Source organism: Prionailurus bengalensis, chromosome D1, assembly GCF_016509475.1.
Source record: "Prionailurus bengalensis isolate Pbe53 chromosome D1, Fcat_Pben_1.1_paternal_pri, whole genome shotgun sequence".
Lineage (NCBI taxonomy): Eukaryota > Metazoa > Chordata > Mammalia > Carnivora > Felidae > Prionailurus > Prionailurus bengalensis.
The window spans coordinates 61,320,311-61,338,514 of NC_057346.1; the positions used below are offsets into that span (position 1 = coordinate 61,320,311).

General features: G+C 38.4%; 2 protein-coding genes and 1 pseudogene across 2 annotated transcripts; 1 reads left to right on the top strand and 2 right to left on the bottom strand.

Moving 5' to 3' along the window:
- Positions 1–399: 399 nt before the first annotated feature.
- LOC122484253 lies at positions 400–1,326 on the bottom strand (annotated as a pseudogene).
- Positions 1,327–4,012: 2,686 nt separating this feature from the next.
- On the top strand, positions 4,013–4,945 carry LOC122483461 (olfactory receptor 51G2-like). Its single transcript, XM_043580465.1, has one exon. The coding sequence runs from the start codon at positions 4,013–4,015 to the stop codon at positions 4,943–4,945; it is 933 nt and encodes a 310-aa protein (XP_043436400.1).
- Positions 4,946–9,091: 4,146 nt separating this feature from the next.
- Positions 9,092–13,004, bottom strand: LOC122483462 (olfactory receptor 51L1-like). Its single transcript, XM_043580466.1, has 2 exons — positions 12,994–13,004; positions 9,092–10,055 (listed from the first exon to the last, which is right to left on the bottom strand). Exons 1-2 carry the CDS (start codon positions 13,002–13,004, stop codon positions 9,092–9,094), a joined length of 975 nt encoding a protein of 324 aa, XP_043436401.1.
- Between the last annotated feature and the right edge of the window lie 5,200 nt (positions 13,005–18,204).

The window sequence follows — 18,204 nt, forward strand, 5'->3', positions numbered from 1 at the left end:
TCAGTCTTAGTGTTCAGGAGACATAAATAATCTCATCAATTAAGACCTACAAATGTACAGCATCACAATGAAAGTCAGAGATAATGAGTCAATAAAACACCTCTGATAAAGGAGATAAGACTGAACAACAGGATAGTCTTGTGGCAGCAAACATAGTAGATAAGACCACATAATAGTGGATATATTACATTATCAAGGAAATATATTAAGAATAAATCATTTAAATCAGCCACCTTCCAAGCAGTTCTCCTGAGAACAAAATCTAGTCAATGCTAATTAATACTTTAAATATTAAAAATAGAAGATATAGGGATTCAGGCTTTTAGAAAGAGGGTTAATATTTTTCCCCCATCTAAGTAAATGAATCTTAACAAAAGAATAGTTGATGAGGTTGTTGTTTCAGAATTTGTGAGAAGTAAAAGCTTGGAGGAATCGATCTCTGATCGTCTTGGTTCTTATAGATCATTCACCATGGATGGAGCAAGGAGGTTGATGCTAGCCACAAAGATGTGAATATGAGGAGCCATATGGCCACCAAATCTGTGAGTGAGGAAGGAGAAAAAGGCTGGAGCATAGACCACTAAGATCACACACACATGGGATCCACGTGTTTCCAAGGTCTTGAGCTTAGCACCTTTGGATGGAAGATGGAAGACAGTGTAAAGGATGATAACATAGGAACATAGGATTAATATGAAATCTAAACCTCCAGCAAGGAAGGCAGCAGCCAGCCTGCAGATTCTGCAGATCCTTGTCTCTTCACAAGGTAGCCTGATCAGAGCCATAAATTCACAGTAAGTGTGAGAGATGACAGTAGTTCTGCAGTAAGGAAGCCACTGAGGCATGAAGGGTTGAGGACTGAAGAGCAAAACCCCATGGAGGACAATAGCTAGCCCCAAGTTCTTGATGACTCTATGTGTCAGGATAGCAAAATGTCTCAGAGGATCACAGATTGCCATATACTGGTCAAAGGGCATGGCCAAGATAAACCCTGAGGCCATGTTGCATAGTGAATGAATGAGAAACACTTGTGTGAGTGTTCTTCAAAATAGATCTCCCTACCATGGAACCAAAAAATGCTGAGGATTTGGGCACAGTGGTGATGGAGATGAACAAGTCAGCCACAGAGAGCATACAGAGGAAGAAGTACATGGGGTCATGCAGGTTGGAGTCTGTTCTGACAATAAAGAGAAGAATTACCCAGCAGAGCACTCAGGTAGATAGGCAGAAGGGCCATGAGAGCCAAGTGTGGATGGCCTCCATCCCTAGAAGGCCAAGGAGAAGAAAAGTACTGGGGTGGAAATTGGTATTATTTGACAACAACATGATGAAAACCCCTGGCTCCACTCAGTCATGGGATGGTGCTGAGTCTTTCATACTCATTTGTCCATTCATTCTCTTCTGCCTTTATTTTCATTTATATAAAAGCCTTGGTGATGTTTTATACCCCAAGGATACAGTGATAAGTAGGACTGATCCCTAACTTTAGATATTAGCATTCTAATAGTGGAGAAACCTATGCAAACCAAGGATTAAATTCCCAAGTGAACAATTCAGTGAAAGTTATATGAATAAACAGGGAGACTTATTCCACTTGTATGAACCAGAAGATTCATAGTGAAGATGCTTAGTCTTGGTTCTGAAGCATATTGGGCCTTTAAAATTAAGAGAAAACTATGACTACAATAAAGTTCACAGTCAGAAGACATCAGTGCCTCCACTGAGAAGATTAAAGAATCTTCTTTTGCTGGGTGCCTGGGTGGATCAGTCAGTTATGTGTCCCACTCTTGATTTTGGCACAAGTCATGATCTCAGGGTTTGTGAGGGGGAGCCCATGTTGGGCTCTGTGCTTGACAGTGCAGAGCTTGCTTGGGATTCTCTCTCTTTCTCGCCCTCTCTCTGCCCCTCCTCTGCTCACATGCTCTCTCTGTCTCTCAAAATAAATAAATAAACTTAAAAAATAAAAAAAAATAACAATCTTCTTTTGTTTGTATGTGGGTGAATCTCGAGTAGTTGTTTGAAACATAAGCTTTTATGTTTATTTATTTTTGAGAGAGAGAGAGCTCATATGATCAGTAGAAGGGCAGAGAGAGATAGAGGGGAGAGCGTGAAGGACAGAGGATCTGAAGCAGGATCTGGGCTGACAGCAGAGAGCCCAATGTGGGGCTCAAACTCACAAGCATGTGAGATCATGACCTGAACCAGAGTCAGATGCTTAACTGACTGAGCCACCCAGGCACTCCAAAACATAAGCTTTTGTCTATGGCTGCTTCCTCATGTTATCAAGCACAGAAGTGAAGCCATCATGATACACTTTTAATTGATTAAAGACACTTTCTATGAATTAAACATAATGTGGTTGCCTAAAACATATCTTTTGTATACACCTCGGCATCATGAGAAGTCTGAAACATTACAAACCAATCTGTTAGCAGAGATTGGGAGTTGTAAATCCAGGGAGATAGAAACAAATATTGCTTCTTTATAACAATCCTGCATTTTTTTCCTTTGTGAAAAAAAAAGTTGTGTGTTAGTGGTTTCTCACTAATTCGAACATATTTTGTTTTCATTTTCATTCGCTTTAAACTATTTTCTAATGTTTCTTTTGATTTCTTTGACCCACAAACTATTTAGAAGTATGTTATTACTTTCCAAATATCTAGGGAGGGGGCTTCAAGGGAAATTGCTATTACTTTGGAATTATCATAGCAGAACTCTGACCTTAATTGTCTCACCCCAAATTAGAATTCATTTTTCCAGAACTGCTTCCAAGATATATTTGATGGCAATGAAACTGTAGACTGAAGAGAACAGAAGATTGTTTCCTAAATTTCACCTGATTGTTCACTATGCTACATATAATTAGTATGTATTGATAAATAATATTAATTTCATGTATTCTAGATTCTTTTTCCAAGGAGTGAGAGCTATAAGAGTGACAGCAAAATGTCTTAAGCCAGGGCATATCTGCATCTATCTCCTTAAACTAAGCAAAAATGAGGAAATCAGGAGTTAATGAAATTAGAACCTGAGTTCTGAACCTAATCTCTAATTCCCAATAGCTTCTTTCCCTGACAGCATGGGCAGGCCATCCCCCTCTATGCCCTTGGGAACCTTTGATGTTAGGAAACATATATATAGCTTAGCTCATTTGGGAAAGCCATAAGTCATGAGAGAACTGAAGGTCTCCACAGGTGAGGTGACTGCTCATCTTTATCCCCACAGAACCTCTGGTGAGGTAAGGCAATGCACAGTGGAGCTCACTTGTGTATAACTTCAGATGTTAGTCAGAGCTCTTTAAAGCTCATTTTTTATGTGTCCTGTGTATTAATTATGAACTTCTTGGACTCCAGTCTTATTCTTTCGTACACACCTTTAAGGTGAAATTGAGAGAGAATAAAGATACAGAAATAATAGAGTCAGCATCTTATCCTAATAGGACCTTGGGATTATGTATTGATAAAGATTCTAATTTAATCAGGGATATGAGGGATATGAGGCTATTCTCACTGCAAAGACTCTGTATGGATGACATTCCTATTTCCCTGTCACCATCAATTGCTTTCGTGGCCAAGAAGACAGATAGCAAGCATAAGAATCAAGAGAGGTTTCTCCCCTTTCCACCTATTTCCCTAGACTTTAATCTTTAAAGTAGTTTTAGATTGTCCTTGCCTAGCAACCATGCCACAGGTTATCTGAAAAAAATGGAAGGAAAATTTAGAGACTGTTTTTATATGATTTTTCATGTCTTTATTAAGATAGTGTTATATGTGGAAATTAAATAGCTCATATGAGTTTCTTCTTATGATCTCTTGTCTATAAGTTTACTAGTGACTTCGTGTTTCTCTTTGACTACAGCTTTGAATAGGTGGTGAAGGGGACTTGTGTAGTCAACAGCACAAGCACAGAATGTAAACTTCATGAAATAAGGATCATGGCGATGGGGTGCTAATCCAGACTCTCTTAATCTATATACAAAGATTGTTGATTTCTGCGCTCCAAATGACACATCATGGTCTTCTTCAATGGTAGTAGCTACAGACCTTTTCTTCTGAGTGGTTTTCCTGGTCTGGAAGACTCACATCCAATGATTTCCATTTTGTTTTGTGTCCTCTACCTGATTGCCCTAATGGGTAACATCACCATCTTAGTGGTTATTAAAGTGGAACGGTCACTTCATACACCCATGTACTTTTTTCTCTCCATGCTGGCTGCTAGTGACCTTGGAATCTGTGCTACCACCCTGCCCACCCTGCTCAAGCTTTTCTGGTTTAATGTTCGGGAAATAGACTTTGATGCCTGCCTCATCCAGATGTTCTTTATCCATGTGTTTTCCTTAATGGAGTCAGGCATCCTCCTCACCATGGCTTTTGACCGCTATGTGGCCATCTCCAACCCACTCAGGTACACTACTGTTTTGACTGATTCTACCATTGCCAAAATAGGTGTGGGGCTTCTGCTACGGGCTGTGGCTGTCATCTTCCCAGGACCCTTTCTCATCAAACGACTGAGGTTTTGTAAGGCTAATGTGCTCTCCCACTCATACTGCCTGCACCCAGATATAATCAAGCTCTCTTGTTCTGACCACCGAATAAATAGCATCTATGGCCTCATCATCATTCTCATCACCTTTGGTGTGGACTCTGTACTCATTCTCCTCTCTTATTTGAAGATCCTGATTACTGTGCTAGGCATCGCCTCCCGGGAACAACAATTTAAGGCCCTTAACACTTGTGTCTCCCACATCTGTGCTGTGCTTCTGGTTTATGTCCCTATGCTGGGTGTATCCATTATCCATCGCTTTGGGAAACATGTTCCGTCTATGGTGCACATTATCATGGGTTATATATACCTATTGATTCCTCCTGTTCTCAACCCTGTTGTATACTGTGTTAAAACCCGAGAGATACGTACCCGTATTCTAGGTAATCTACTGAAATTATAGCTGAAGTACTTTAGAGTCACTTATTATTTCTAGAATAATCCTTATGAAATTAATTTATAACTTGAGAAAATGAAATAAATATCACTGAGAAACATTCATATGTTCACAATTCCCATGTACATATTTTTCTCTCACTCTTCTGGAATTTTTGAAGATAGTATCAATATACTACGACTTTTCATTTCCCTCAAGTAACTCGACATAGATAGATGATAAATAATCGTACGAATAAAGAGTGACTTCTCAATCATCTATATTGTCAGAAAGCTCCAATATCCATGGAAGTCAGTGGATTAGTTGGAAGATGTAAGATGCAAAACATAAGGCATCCAGTAGAGGCCATGCTATCATCTGACTCCATGTAGTCTGCAATTTAACTTCTGATGACACCTCCCACAAATGTCTCTTCCATGATTTTTTACTATCCATCTTTGAAATTGTATTTAATTTTGTCAGCTTTCACTTGTGAGAGATCTTTAGCTATGACTTTACAAATGTATTAATCTATTTTACTATGCACAGGCCCAACTTCTTTGATATCTGCAGGCACACATGTAACATCTAGAAAACTAAACTAAAAATTATAGCACAGACTGAAAACTTGACATGAACTGGTGTTTTAGCATACCAGGTACTACTCTTTGTCTCATACTTTTTATTTGCTAATGAGTATTCTGCTGATTTGTGAAATTATGTAACTAAGCTTATATAAAAGTAGGCTATTGACTCTCAGTAGCTTTTGGAGAGTGTGTGTGCTGCTGAGAATATTTGATAGAGGACAGTTACTTTTATTTGAACAGCACCAACTTTAAATTGTTTTTGCCTCCAAGGATTTATTAAAATAATGACAAAAAAAGAGAGAAATAACAGTGTTTCCAGTTGGTTGCATTTGCAGCATATCCTGCCAAGAATAAGACGGAAATATTTCATGAGTCAAGACATCAACTTCTTAGAGGCGATAGGGCCTTATATATTCCTCTCTCTCAAGGTTTGCTGATTTCTATGGCTTTCCTATACCTACTGAAGAAAAACAAACAAACAAATTTCTACAAAATTATGTTTGCAAAGATTTCCAGACAGGGGCACCTGGATGTCTCAGTCAGTGAAGCGTTAGACTTCAGCTCAGGTCATGACCTTGTGGTTTGTGAATTTGAGCCCTGCATTGGGCTCTGTGCTGACAGCTCAGAGCCTGGAGCCTGTTTCAGATTCTGTGTTTCCCTCTCTCTCTGTCCCTCCCCTGCTCACTCTCTGTCTCTCTCTCTCAAAAATAAATAAAAAACATTAAAAAACCACAAAGATATCTGGACATAAATGGGAATTTCATAGTATTTCTAAGTGGTTGTATGGTAAAGTAGGACCTTGTAAATTTAACTATTGCCTCACCTGTGCCTGTAAACAACCTATTTCCATCTGTAGACATCCCATTTAGACACTCTGGAAAGCCAATGAATGTTTCCTACCATTGTTATTTTTAGTTTCTCATTTACCATTTTCATCTTTCATATAATTCCAGAACTCTTTATTTTTGAAACTAAATGCCTTTATCTTACCTGGGAAACAATTGTGTGTGTGTGTGTGTGTGTGTGTGTGTGTAGAGTATCTGAATATTTCTTTCATTAAGACACAAAACTTGTATCTTTCACTGAGTATTCATACTAACAAGAAATACAGCATACACGTGATCTACAAAATATGTATCAGAAGAATAAAGAAATAAATATATGGTCGTATATTATTTGAGATATAAACCACAAAGTAGACAAAAAAAATCAAGGCCATGGTCTAAGTAAGGAAAAATTACATGAATCTTTTGGGCAATAGAGAAAAGCAGTTTATTTTCTTTTGGAGCAACTGGGACATTTGCGCTTAGACACGACTCTGAGATCAATGACAAAGGTGAGGCTGAGACCTGTATTTGACCTAGGAAAATTCTAAATGAAGATCATATTATTGAACTCTACCTTGAATGTTCTTCAGTGGAAAATGTGGCTTAGTTTTATATTATCCAGTGGTTTCTGACTGATAATTAATAATTTCTCAAGTCTGGTGGTGAGGTAGTTAATAGGTGTCAATAGAAGAATTTCAGGATCATTTCACATTGGTGAATTAAAATACATGACTTACTATATCCCTTTGAACTATGTATGAGGGTATGTAATTTCAGAGTTCAGGAGTACCTGAAGGCACAAGTATAATTAATGTAAAAATAAGAATACATATGAAGACAAACTGCATTGATTTACATCTCTAACCACTAAGTAGCATCATTATTATGTATCTTCACTAAAGGAATGTTCTTAGCTTATTGGTATTCTCTTACCATTGCAATAAGTTGTCTCACTTCTCTGGATCATCAACATTCAATGAATTCATTTTTGTTTTTCTCTCAGGTAAGCATATACATGTAGACTCCTTTTAATTAATAATGTGTATACTTCCTTAATCTTATTATATATAATCTCCACCCAAAATCATTGTTAGTAATGACAGTTTTATTTACTCCTCTTCTAATTCAGGTGGTATATACCTAAACATGAACAGTTATTACTTGACCACTGGAAGCTGTTGTCTTGGTATTAGTTTATATTTAGTACCAGGAATGATCAAATTATAGAACAGTATTGGAGTTGCCCATGAATTTTAACTGAAAGTTAGGCAAGCCAATAGCAGTCAACATCATGTCTTTCTCTTATTCTCCTCTGTAAATTGCATAAAGAACATGGGAATCTGTTTGCAGTGCTGATTGCAGTGCCAACCTTGACGCAGGGGAACTTGACACAAGTGAAATCAACTTGTAGAAGTTGAGCCACCTGGGTGGCTCAGTTGGTTAAGTCTCTGACTTAGACTTAGGTCATGATCTCATGGTTCACAGGTTCAAGCCCTGCATAGGACTCTGTGCTGAAAGCTCAGAGCCTTTAGCCTGCTTTGGATTCTCTGTCTCCCTTTCTCTCTGCCCCTCCCCCACTCATTCTCTCTCTCTCTCTCTCTCTCTCTCTCTCTCTCTCTTTCAAAAATAAACATTAAAAAAAGACTTTTACAAATATTGAGAATTATAAGGCGTTTTAAAAGTATCATTTCCCCCTTCATTTTTTAATTTATTTTTTTGCCTTTAAACAAGTGTAGGCCATGAACCAAGAAAATTCAGTTACATTTGCAAGGTTTTTTTTGTACCACCCTATGCACAGCTATGTGCTAGATAATTTTAGAATTATAAGGAAAGATGGTTTTGTATACTGAAAAGAGTTACAGATAAAATTGAGACCTAAATCTGTAACTGTCTCCTACTACCACAAATTTATAAGTAGCTACACCTCAATGAGTTATATTGTTACATGAATGAAATTCCTCATAGCCAAAGTCATCAGGGATACATTTTTTTTACATTTGAATAAGTAGTGTAGCCCTAAATTGTTATTAAGATACATTTGATCCAATGGATTATAGTCACTGGCTTCATATGGTAATATCTAGAGGCTTTCAAAAATTACTGAGTCTCAGTAATTATTCTAAAAAATATTTCTTAAAATTAAGTAAAAGAAAAATATGCAGATGGCAATTTTCTATTCCTGAGGGAAACAAATCTCCTCAGAAAAGGCGGAACATGTGTACAGACTTTTAAAAGATGATGCTGATGTACCATGAAACTTGATAATTTCTGTTTTGAGCCTTAATATTCTCTTAAATCAAGAAAAAATTTTCCAATCTTTAAAAAAGAGAGAATAAGTGGACATGCAGATATAGAAACACATTGATATAACAATAAAGGTAATATTAAATACCTGGAAAATATAAATATCAGGAAGCAAAGAAATATGGGTTTAATATATTTAAGGCAAACTTAATGGATAAATGACCTTGAAAGGATTGGGATCAGAAATGGGAGGGAGCAGATGGAAATGATTTCTAAAACACTCAATGCCAACATGTTCATATTTAAAGGGAATTTATGAAGCACTTGTTAAGTCAATCTGTATGGTCTCAGTGGACATCAACTCTCTCCTTTGGACCATTCTGAGGATACTCTGTTAGCTCTATTTCTGCCCTTCAGTATTTCACTGGTAATTCTGATGTCAACATACCTAGAGCAAACAATCAGTATGTATTTACATCATTTAGACTGATGTCATCATTGTCTTAAGGATATACCTACATCACAGTAGAACTGATTTTTGTGTGGAGAAGTAGGTAGAGGACTCCTTGGCGGATCTGTTTGGTCTTCACACTATAGATAATTGGATTGAGCACAGGTGGAACCAATAAGTAGATGTGAGCCATGAAGATATGGATCAATGGGGAGGAGTGTTTGGCAAAACGGTGGACAATAGATAACCCAATCATAGGCACATATAGGATGAGTACAGCACAGATGTGGGATGCACACGTGTTGAGAGCCTTAAGCCGCCCTTCACGTGATGCAATTTTTAATATAGAGTGAAGGATGTACACATAAGACACAAAAATACCCAGAGAGTCCATTCCCCACAGCACACTGATTAGAACCAACCCATATATAACATTAAACTTGGTGTCAGCACAGGCAAGGCGGATCATGTCCTGGTGCAGACAATATGAATGAGAAAGGATGTGAGAGTGGCAGAAAGGAAAGAAGGCCAGCCGAGCCAGAAGTGGAATCATGGCACAGGCACTCCTAAGCAGGGCTGCAATTCCAATTTTCATGATAAGTCTTGGGGTGAGAATGGTAGCATATCGTAGAGGGTGGCAGATAGCCACGTAGCGGTCAAAGGCCATGGCCAAGAGCACAGATGATTCCGTGAAGGAGAAAGTGTGAATGAAAAACATTTGGACCACACAGGTACTGAACTGGATTTCCCTGGAAATGGACCACAACACCCTGAACAGTGATATCATGGTGGGCATGGACATGCCCATGTCGGTGAGGGAAAGCATGGCCAGAAAGTAGTACATGGGCTGATGGAGCCTGGGGTCTGTCCGAACAACATGCAGGATGGTGCAGTTACCCATGATTCCAACAAGGTACAGGAGACAGAATGGAATGGATATCCAGTGGTGAAATTCCTCATAGCCAGGGATACCTGAGAGATAGAATGTGGAGGACAGGGTATTACTGGAGTTTAAGGTTCTCATAGAGCTCGCTGTTAAACCACAATCCATTTTCAGGATCATTCCAGTGAGGAAGGCAATGATAAGATCAGCATCTGAGTCAGGAAAAGAAAACAAAACAAAACAATGAAACTTCAGTACTTTCCTATAAGCACTCTTGAATTCATCCCCAAATTTGTGCTTTTTCTTTCTATATTTCACTGCTAAGTATTGTTTGTTAAGTAAAATATCTTCTTTATAACCACAAGGAGATTCCCTCCTGCCTCTCAGATGCAGACTCCTTGACATTCTCTTAAAATATGGACAATCTTCTCCTAAAGACACAACCCAGACCAGTCCACACACAATCTGATCCAGATTACATTCTTCATTTTATAATTTTCCTCTAGAATTTTCTTGCCAAGCACTACCGATATTGTTTTGTAAAAGTGTTTCTTTCTTTCTTTCTTTCTTTCTTTCTTTCTTTATTTTCTTTCTTTCTTTTCTTTCTTTCTTTCTTTCTCTTTCTTTCTTTCTTTCTTTCTTTCTTTCTTTCTTTCTTTCTTTCTGAGAGAGAGACAGGGAAGGGAGGAGCACAGAGAGACAGGGAGAGAGAGAATCCAAAGCAAGCTCCTTGCTGTCAGTCCAGAACCCAACATGGGGCTTGATCTCAAGAACCCTAAGATCATGACCTCAGCCTAAATCAAGATTTGGATGTTTAACTGACTGAGCCACTCAGGCGTCCCAGGGCTACTGATCTTAACATTAGTTCTATTTTTCAATGATTCCTGCTGTGATTTACACACAATGTCTTTTTCTGCCTAAGCTCCCCAGCTTTTTCAATGATACTAGAACACCATATGTAGTTTCGTTACAGAATTCAGACAAGTATGGGTCAGCAGCACTTATTACCATAAGCAGGTCTTACTAACATATCCACAGTTAAACCACATATAATTGAGGCCACATGCCTGGTCTGGAATTAGCAATTCCAGGAACTAAACATGGCTTAAAATAGACTTAATTAAAACAATTTTGAATTTTAAAATTATAATAATGAACTATGTAATTTTTAAATGTAATTTTATTACTGTAATAAAATATATAATTTAAGCAAAGTATAGCTGCCTCTGACTCTGATTATAAAGATTCACAACCTTCTTTCTATTATGCTTCAGATCTGATCAGTCATTTAGAGAGTGGTACCTTGTACAAAAAAATAAAATAAAATAAAGAAAAGAAAATAGAAAATAGATAGGGTTTGTGGAAAGATAAAGTGTAAACTCACGCTTCAAGGCAAAAACAACACAAATAACCAAAAAACTATAGTGCTCAGAAAAAGCTTCTGACCTTGATCCTAAATCTTTCCTACTAAGAACAAATGAGAAAATATATTTCCCCCAGCAGATTCCAGTATTTATGTGCTCAAGAAAAACATCTCTGAAGTAAGAAAGAGGAGCCACCTCTCAAAATCCCCATCAAGTGCCCATCAAGTGCCAAGAATTCCTGCTCACCAAAATGCTGTTTTGAGAATTTACAATCCATGAGACAGATTGCTTCCCCTTGTCAATGAATAAACTGGTATCTTCCTGTCTTGTAAAGTCTACTGTGGCCCTTTGGGAACTTCAAATCCCCTTCAATCTTCTCTAGTTCTATGCAGATAAACCCTGATTGTAGCAGATATTTGGCTGGAGGGATAAATAATGATAATTTTCTAGGAAACAGAAGACCCATAATGTAGAAATCAAACAAGCAAGTTCCAGAGAAAAATTCAGTCTTTCTGACGAACTCATATAACAATTAAATAGTGTCCACGTATTGAATGACCTGGTGATTAAGGTCCTGCTATTTTCCTCAATCTGCCTGGCTTATTACCACCACCAATCCCTGCTTCTCTTGCCTGGGGCTTGTCTGTATAAATGACATTGTCTGGCTCTAATGCTTGCTCGATTTTTCAGTTGAGCAAATGACTTATTTCCTTCTGTACCAAAGTAGCCTCATCTGTAAACTGAAGATAAAATCATTGACAGGATGGACTAAGATTAAAGGAGATATAGTAATCAGAATACTTAGCATAGATTCTTTATACATAGTGACCATAAAATAATGGTAATTTGATGAAGACAATATGTGACAACAACAGTATTTCTTTGAAAAGTCACAGGAGGTAGGAAGCTATGAGGAGATTCTGAAGTATCCTTCCAGAAAGGAAACACCCCAGAGTGGGCACCTCACAAAAGTGACCTAACCTGGTAACCTGAGGGGTGGGAATGATGCCAGTTTCATCTCCATCTCATCCAGTTGAAAATTCAGTGGAGCCATAATATAAATTACTTCATAATCTTTTTCTCCACCCCCAAAGTCTTTGGGTAATCATGATGGCCTTCCTTCTATACTTTTCATTCTACTCAGTGTCAGTTGTGGAGAAAAAAAAAAGTCAGAGCCCAGGATGAAATGGGAAGTCTCTCCAAGAACAGGAATGAGGACTTTGGGACTACAGGGAGCCTGGAATCTGAGCAGCCATGTTACTGCTCTCAAGTTGCCACAACATATGATCACTACATTCCATATATTCACTAGGGTTTGCTCTGCCTGTTTTTCCACAGCTCCTTATATGCTGGCCTTGGTTCAATTTTTGTCCAATTCCTCTTGTTTCTGATCCTATATTTCAAATTCATTCACATGGTCTTGTGATGTCTTCTACCATTTCCTAGAGGAGGAGGATTGAGTTTAAGGATTGAATTTAAGATGCCGAGCATCAGAAGAAGTGTAATTTGGTTTTAGACCTCTGAGTCATATTAATGTCACCTTAAAAATCACTGATACTTGGGATTGGAAGGGACCTTCTTGAAGGTTATCTAGTACATCCTAATAGAATTCTTGAATCCCTATTCTGTCATATCAGAAAAAAAAATAATCCTTCTACCGTTATAAGCATCACATTCCACCCATGGACACAAAGACCACCTACCATAAAGATCTAGGGCATCCTGGGCATGTCCAGCCTGAAAAGCCTGAGTCTGGCTTGAATGCTATAGGAATGAACATGAACAATGAAGGTATTTTACTGAAAATTATATCCTCTGATGAACTGAGACTGTCTCTCTTCTCCAACAGTGTTCTGGTCCTCCTTCCCACACTCTGGGTGTCCACCTTCCTCTCTTTCGTCTCTCAAATGCCCCCCCTGTAATTTCCTCTTACCTTCCACTTTTATTTCCCCCAGGACTCACTCATGTACTTGGGAGAATAGTTCCACTTGTCATCAGAGACCATTCTAATTCTCAGAGGAAGAAAGATCAGTTCATCAGTCTCCTCCAGTCCTTTGAGATAGGAGGCCCCAGGATAAATGCAGGGCAGTGTGTGTAACCCTGTCAGTGCCACCACTTCAGTCTGTGTTTCTCTGGCTACAGCAGGATTGAGAGTTTGGGAATACAGGGGCAAGAGGGCTATTGAGAGTCTCAAATACTATTGCATCTATGTCTAGAAGAAATGAGGTAGCACAACATGAGATGAGATACTAGTTTGTGCCCGAGATATGATGGGGCAGTAAGGATTTGTGGATATGGTGCAGCCAGTGAGAGGGACTTCTTAAGGACTTAAACTGAGGAGGGACAGAGTCTATACCCTAAGAGCTGGAAGTGATCTACTTCAGTTCTATTATTATACACTGGATAAAAATGAGATTCAGTTATGATCTGCCTCCCTCAAAATCATACAACAGTGGATATATGGGAAATCTCTGTTCCTTCCACTCAATTTTGCTATGAACCTAAAACTGCTATAAAATATAAAATCTATTTTCAAAACCTCATGATGTGCCATAAAACCAATGTAATCACTCGGATCTGATTGACCAGTGTGGTACTTTGTTCACCGTGCCCTAGAGCTCTTCCTGATGAAACAGATTAATATGTTTGATAGGATTAAAAATAGAGGCCTTTACTCAACATTTAAAACTCTATTTTTGGTAACAATATTGTTTTCTACATGTCTATTGGTGATTGAGCAGTACAGCAGCCTGGCATGTGCACTAACGAATGATCAGAAATCTCTAACTGGGGTGGGAGTTCCAAGTGTAATGTCAGCCCTGTTTAGTATAGGAACTACATTTGAAAATGTGGTCTACAGTTAATTTTTCCAACTCCGGTTTTGATCTTGGCAATATTGGTCTAATTATAACTCCTAACAACTTTATCATAGGTTCACTCAACTCAGATTTGTCTATTGCACATTTGTCATGACTCACTAATCTGTAGACATCGCTGTATTTAATACTTTCAGTTGAGAACTGTTTTTTTCAGGAACTGATGACCTCAATATAAATAATAGTTTTCCTAAAGAAAATGTACTCAACTACTAAAGAAATTCACCATCCACTGATAGTCTATGGAAATGAGACTCTTTATACTTTAACAGTAGAAAAATCCTCACAGTTCCATCTTCGAACATCTTCTTATGGAATTACCAGACAAATGATCTGAGCCTACTGCCTTCACTGATACTCAATGCCTCATTCTTCTCCTTTTACTTTAATTTCTTTTTATTAAAATTTTTATGTTTATTTATCTTCAGAGAGAGACAGCATGAGTGGGGGAGGGGCAGTGAGAAAGGGAGAGGGAAAGACTCCCAAGCAGGCTCTGCACTGTCAGAACAGAGCCCAATATGGGGCTTGAACCCACAAAGCCATGAGATCATGACCTGAGCCAAAACCAGGAGTCAGATGCTTAACCTACTGAGCCACCCAGGCGCCCTACTTTAATTCCCTTAATATTAATTTAAATCACACTTCATGGATTTTCCTATAAAGCAAATAAATAATAACATACATTTTAAAACTTCTGATGATTTACATAAGCCAAAATGAGGGAACTTTAGCCTATGGAGAAACTACAATGCATATAAATGTTTAGGTAGGAGTTATTTCTGTCATAAGACACAGCACCATATATTCTTTCTGAGTTACTCTGCCTCAGCAAGGGCTACACCTGAACAAATACATAGAAGGTATCTTTAGGGACAGACAAGTGCAAGAGTATTTTGTTTTGTTACTGTAAGACCCTGAGGTGATCTCTGTGAATATCTCCTTATTTATCAATAGAGAAGCTTTGCTAAATTTTACTAATACATTTCCACATATATTTACATTCATGTATATGTATCTATATGGAATTTTCAATATGACCTTTGGGTGGATGCTAAATGAGGGAAAATATCTGAGTACCAATATCCAGAGTTAAATGTATGAAAATCCAAAAATCTTCCATTTGGAAGATCGTGATACCATCTGAAAGCTGAAGAATGTGCATGAGTTTTAGGATTGGGGTACTTAGTAAGAAATAGTGTAGTTGTAAGACAATAAATAGAGTGAGACATGATGTGAGAGAAGGTTTTTGCTACAGAATAGATTTCCTCCACCTTCTTTTCTTTTTCTTTCTTTCTTTCTTTCTTCCTTTCTTTCTTTCTTTCTTTCTTTTCTTTCTTTCTTTCTTTCTTTCTTTCTTTCTTTCCTTTTCTTTCTTTCTTTCTTTCTTTCTTTCTTTCTTTCTTTCTTTCTTTCTTTTTCTTTCTTTCTTTCTTTCTTTCTTTCTTTCTTTCTTTCTTTCTCTTTCTTTCTTTCTTTCTTTCTTTCTTTCTTTCTTTCTTTTCTTTCTTTCTTTTCTTTCTTTCTTTCTTTCTTTCTTTCTTTCTTTCTTTCTTTTAAGATTTTAGTCTTGGGGCGCCTGGGTGGCGCAGTCGGTTAAGCGTCCGACTTCAGCCAGGTCACGATCTCGCGGTCCGTGAGTTCGAGCCCCACGTCGGGCTCTGGGCTGATGGCTCGGAGCCTGGAGCCTGTTTCCGATTCTGTGTCTCCCTCTCTCTCTGCCCCTCCCCCGTTCATGCTCTGTCTCTCTCTGTCCCAAAAATAAATAAACGTTGAAAAAAAAAAAAAAACGATTTTAGTCTTAATAGTTCAGGGACATGCCAAGTTACAGGGTGGGGCTTTGAGATTGAAAAGCCAGAATTTTTGATGATGTGCTACTTGCTGTGGAATGAACAGAAGGAGGCTCGTTGGCACCAACATGAAGTTCATTCAGTGTGAGGACAAGGTGAGCCCGTTGCCAGTGTGCCGGGAAACCGACAGCTCCTTGCGTTGCTCCTGACTCTCCATTTAGGACACAATTTGTACTCACTCTGGACCTCAGCAGGCAAGACCTGCAACAATGTGGTTACAACCTGTATGGTGAGCTTCCTTCACTTCCTTCTACATATCCAGTTAGTCAAACAACTTTATGGCTTTCTCTCCATTCAGCTCCCTCTCTAAGCAGTCAGATTCATCCAAACTTCCCCTCAAGACCTTTCCTCCACTCTGCACACTTCTGGATTGGCTCCCCCTCCCCCCACCCCATGCTGTGATTGGCTGACTATACTTGTCTCATTTCCTAAGATTTTAGAACAACATTGGGGCACCTGGACGGCTCAGTTTGTTGAGCATCTGACTTTGGCTCAGGTCATGACCTCCTGGTTCATGAGTTCGCGCCCTGCGTTGGGCTCTGTGCTGACAGCTCAGAGCCTGGAGCCTAGTTCAGATTCTGTCTCCCTCTCTCTCTGCTCCTCCCCTGCTCATGCTCTGTCTCTGTCCCTCTCTCAAAAATAAATAAAGATTATTTTTTATATATAAAAAGATCATAGAACAACATTTTGAAAGTCATACTGGTCCCACTGGCCCCATAATAAACAGCCTCGCCGCCGCCCCCCACCATGCGTTCTTTTTTTTTTAATTTTTATTTATTATTTAAAAAAATTGTTTTCAGATGCTGAACAGTATTTTATTTATGCTGCCAAAAATGCTAGACCTTAAAAATCAGTCCTCATTTTTTGTCTTCAAATTAAAAAAAGGTAAGAAGATAACCAATTTTTAATAGTATGTTATATATTACCATGTTAATACACTCTATTCAGGACTCAAAGTACTGAAGAATATGGATTGATTGATTGATTGATTGATTGATTGATTTCTGATATATTTATTGTCAAATTGGCTAACATACAGTGTGTAAAGTGTGCTCTTGGTTTTTGGGGTAGATGCCCATGGTTCATTGCTTACATACAACACCCAGTGCTCATCCCAACAAGTGCCCTCCTCAATGCCCATCACCCATTTTCCCTTCTCCCCCACCACCCCATCAACCGTCAGATTATTCTCTGTACTTAAGTGTCTTTTATGGTTTGCCTCCCTCCCTCTCTCATTGTAACTATTTTTTCCCCTTCCCTTCCCCCATGGTCTGTCTTCTGTTAAGTTTCTCAAGTTCCATATGAGTGAAAACATACCATATCTGTCTTTCTCTGACTGACTTATTTCACTCAGCATAATACTTTCCAGTTCCATCCACATTGCTGTAAATGGCATGATTTCATTCTTTCTCATTGCCAAGTAGTATTCCATTGTATATACAAACCACATCTTTATCCATTCATCAGTTGATTTGGGTTCTTTCCATAATATGGCTACTGTTGAAAGTGCTACTATAAACATTGGGGTACATGTAGCCCTATGAATCAGCACTCTTGTGTCCTTTGGATGAATTCCTACTAGTGCTATTGCTGGGTCGTAGGGTAGTTCTATTTTTAATTTTTTGAGGCACCTCCACACTCTTTTCCAGAGCGGCTGTACCACTTTGCATTCCTACCAACAGTACCAGAGGATTCCCCTTTCTCCACATCCTGACTAGCATCTGTTGTTTCCTGAGTTGTTCATTTTAGCCATACTGACCAGTGTGAGGTGGTATCTCAGTGTGGTTTTGATTTGTATTTTCCTGATACTGAGTGACATTGAGCATCATTTCATGTGTCTGTTGGCATGAACACACATGTGTTCATGTGTCATGTGGATGTCTTCTTTGGAAAAGTGTCTATTCATGTCTACTGCCCATTTCTTGAGTGGATTATTTGTTTTTTCGGGTGTTGACTTTGGCAAGTTCTTTATAGATTTTGGATACTAACCCTTTATCCAATATGTCATTTGCAAATATCTTTTCCCATTCCATGGTTGCTTTTTGGTTTTGGTGACATTTAGTTTTGTTGATATTTTGAAAGTCATACTGGTCCCATAATAAACAGCCTTATCCCCCTTCCCATACACACATGCTTTCTTCTTTTTATTTTTATTTATTTTTAATTTTTAATGTTTAGCTTTGAGAGAGAGATTGACAGAGTGTGAG